Source organism: Penaeus monodon, chromosome 6 (genome assembly GCF_015228065.2).
Source record: "Penaeus monodon isolate SGIC_2016 chromosome 6, NSTDA_Pmon_1, whole genome shotgun sequence".
NCBI lineage: Eukaryota > Metazoa > Arthropoda > Malacostraca > Decapoda > Penaeidae > Penaeus > Penaeus monodon.
In genome coordinates this window covers 11,387,279-11,390,689 of record NC_051391.1, presented here as the reverse complement: position 1 = coordinate 11,390,689, position 3,411 = coordinate 11,387,279, and the positions used below count along the sequence as shown (strand labels likewise).

The 3,411-nt window shown below is 41.4% G+C and overlaps 1 protein-coding gene across 1 annotated transcript in view; it reads right to left on the bottom strand.

Moving 5' to 3' along the window:
• Positions 1-1,055: 1,055 nt before the first annotated feature.
• Positions 1,056-3,411, bottom strand: part of LOC119573859 — a 17,222-nt gene continuing 14,866 nt past the window's right edge. Inside the window, exons 13-18 of the mRNA XM_037920964.1 lie at positions 3,269-3,411; positions 2,901-3,128; positions 2,322-2,792; positions 1,980-2,204; positions 1,661-1,888; positions 1,056-1,526 (exon numbers count right to left, since the gene is read on the bottom strand). The exon at positions 3,269-3,411 is cut by the window's right edge and continues 277 nt beyond it. Coding sequence (XP_037776892.1) covers positions 1,251-1,526; positions 1,661-1,888; positions 1,980-2,204; positions 2,322-2,792; positions 2,901-3,128; positions 3,269-3,411 — 1,571 coding nt within the window. The 3' untranslated portion in view covers positions 1,056-1,250. The remainder of the gene's footprint in view (positions 1,527-1,660; positions 1,889-1,979; positions 2,205-2,321; positions 2,793-2,900; positions 3,129-3,268) is intronic.

The following is a 3,411-nucleotide window of genomic DNA, read 5'->3' as shown; positions in this document are numbered from 1 at the left end:
AGTAATTATGAATATGTGTATGTATATTCGTATGTACCAGTATGCTTATGTAAATTCTTGCAGGTATGCGTGCATGCATGCTCGGGCACGTTTACATAAACGTATATGAACACGTGTTTTTCTGTAAATTTATATACATATGTGTTTATATGTATGGATGCCTGTCTTCAGCATATGTAATTGCAGTATACTAACACATATATAAAAAATCTTGCTAGTGAATAAGTTGTGTGTAGCATTCACTCATATTCCATTATGATGTCATAAGTAATATAAATAATTTGGTATCATACATATTCCTAGGAAGGATTAGGGTGTTCTACTTTCAGATTTGTACTCATTGAAGATTTCATTATGCAAGGACTCATGAATTCATTATCTCATAATTGCTGTCTAAAAAGTGAACTGTATTTTGAACTGTGTGGAGTAATCTCAAGCACGATGTCTTCATGAGATATTCCTTGTGTACTTGATCTATTTTTCGGTGAAATAAATCCTCCTATATATAAATAATAAGCCAAATAATAAATAACGCACACACTGCAATTGTTGTATTGTTGCATGGTGATATGGTTGTATGTATATTTTTTGCATATATGGATTCATGATCATATAACTGCTGTATAAAAAGTGAACAGTATTTCTTTGTTTGTTATTAAAGGGTATTATAAATAGTTTAGTTCTTCACATACATACACACTATAGAACCATGTTTGGTATGTTGGAAATCGGTCAGCAAAACCTTTGAAACACATCAGCCTGCATTTCCACTAATGTTCACCGCTAAACAGGCTGAACAGTCACCAAGTGCTTAAACTTTAACATTTCACCAGTTTAATGTGTACTTTTTTGGTGTTGTTCATTTGGAGTATGAAATAATACTTCACCCCTTCTGTTTCTTCCTACTGCTTTGTACAACTCCAGATGTAAAATCTTGGGGTATACAATATAAGGAGTTGCAATAATTGCACGGAAATTTACTTTAGCAATGTCATTTCACATCTATTTTGCGCATATGTTTTTTGTTTTGCATAGGTAATAATAATAAAAAAGAAGTATGTTGCACTTTGTCATTAGATTATATGAAAGAATATAATATTCATCGGAAATTTTATAGATTTTTTTCCACACAAAAGATATTCCTTTTCGTTTTCCTTCTTGGAATGTTTTCTTTCTTTCTTTTTTTTCTTTCTTTCTTTCTTTCTTTCTTTCTTTCTTTCTTCCTTTCTTTAAATTTTGTTTCTCTTCATTTACGAGGAATTGCTATTAATCACAGATCCATTAATCTTGATGGGGAACTTGGCTCCGCTTCCCTTCAGCTTATACAGGTCCTTATCTTCTTGGGTGCCTTCTTCAGCGTCGCTTCCTTTTCCTCTCGCGGCGAAGGAGGTGGATCTGGCGGAGGCGTCTTCGTCTCGAACTCCTGTCGAAGTCTTATGAGGGGAACAGGTTTTCTTCTCTGGAATCTCTTCTGTTCCCTGGACCCTAACGGGAATTACGGTGGTGTGCTGCTGAGAATCTCCTTTCTGTTAGAAAAGAGTGGTATGTTAGCAACTTTGCTTGAAGTCATTGTAAGTTGGCATACAAGTTTTTTTGCACTGAACATTCTCCACGCCCAATTAAGTGAATTAAAGTGAGAAAATTGTTAACCATAATGTACCTGGTTTGAGGATGAAGTTTCCTTGGATCCACGAGTCGAACTGGACGGAGCGGAGATTGCGCTGGGTACGGAAGTGGCATTCTGCAGTTTATTTTCCTTTGCGACAGCGCCTGTTAAAGCTTCATTCGACTTGAGATTTCCACTATGCAGGACGGCGTCGGCCGGATCAGTTTTCTTTCCTTCAATGCTTATGGGCACGGAAACTTCCTTCACCTGGAGCTTCGGCTGCTGTTAATGGAGAATCCCATCAGTTATTACCTTTCAGACATAGTCTTTCGACTTTTGGTGATGATACACAGTGATTAAGTAAATGTCTTACCTTCTTAGGAGCCGAGATGGTGAGCACACCGTCAGAAGACACGACTGAGTTGACGGCATCCAGTTGGAGGTCTCCAGGAACGACGAAGCGCCGAAGAAACCGCTGAGAACACCTCGAGCCGTCTCCCTGCTTCTCCTTGCGGCCTTCGACCACCAACTCTCTGTCGTTCACTGCCTTCACGCTGATCTCTCCGCCGTCACTAAAGTCTTTCACGTCAAGAACGAACTGGAAAAGAAGGGGAAACATGAATTTTACAGGAAAAATATTAGCTCCTAAATTGAATCATACATGATTTTAATTTGTCTGTGGCAGTATTCGAGTGCCACTTGGTACTCCTAGTACCTTGTGTTGACGTTCATCCTCTGAGGAAGTGACAGCCTGGTTTTCTTCTTTCAAGTCACGACTTCGAAGACTTCTGTAGCGCGTTAGATCGTCGCCAATAGAGGACTGTTCTCCCCACTTGTTCAGCACTTCCTTCACCGCCCTCTGGAAATCCTTCCAGCTTTCCTGGAAGAAGGAATCGTCGAAGAAGAGTCCTCTGCGCACAATCGGGAGGACGTTGTGTCCAGCGAAGGAATCTATTGCCGAGGACCTTTTCTCCGATTCACAGGAATCGCTCTCTTTCTTGACACACGTTTCACTGACTGCCTTGTTGCTCTCCTTCTTGGAGACGGCGCCCTGACTGCAGTGTTGGCATTTGATTTCCTGTTTATTTGTGTTTTGTGGAAGTGTTGTTTTGGAAGCCTTTGTCTGTGAATTCGTCTCTTCGATCTTGATGGGGATGATGGTAGTCCTTTGATTGTCTTCATTTCCCTGTTCAAAAACGACGCAAAGTTAAGAGCATGAAGTTCCTTCGTGAAATTTACTATTTAAAGTTTTATATGCGATAAAAATGGAAGCAAAAGAAGATAAAACACGAACCAGTTTGGGCACTGTGATGGTGAGGACGCCGTCGGAGGACATGGCGGAGGTGATGGCCGCCATGTCGGTAAGGCGTGGCAGGGAGAAGCGGCGTCTGAAGGAGTGCAATGCTACGCAGGAACTTCCTTCTTCCTTCTTTTCCACGCGGCCTTCCACCACCAGCTCCTTCTCGTCAACCACCTTCACCGTCACATCTCCTCCCAGGAACTCATGCACGTCCAGCACCACCTGCAGAAATGTTGCCTTTATCATTCCGCTTGCACATCAAACATAAGTATCGAAATTCAGTTGATAAATCAGTTGATACGAATGAATCAATTGATAATCAGTAAAGTAATATGTAATCGTGTCATGGCAGCGCGACAAACCTTGTGACTAGTGTCATCCGACGTGACAGTGACAGCCTGGTTCTCTTCCTTCAGGTCGATGGATCGAAGCCTTCTGTAGCGGCCAATGACATCACTGTGGCGGATGTTCGCGTCCTCCGTGTGGTTAGTCAGCCTGAGGTCAG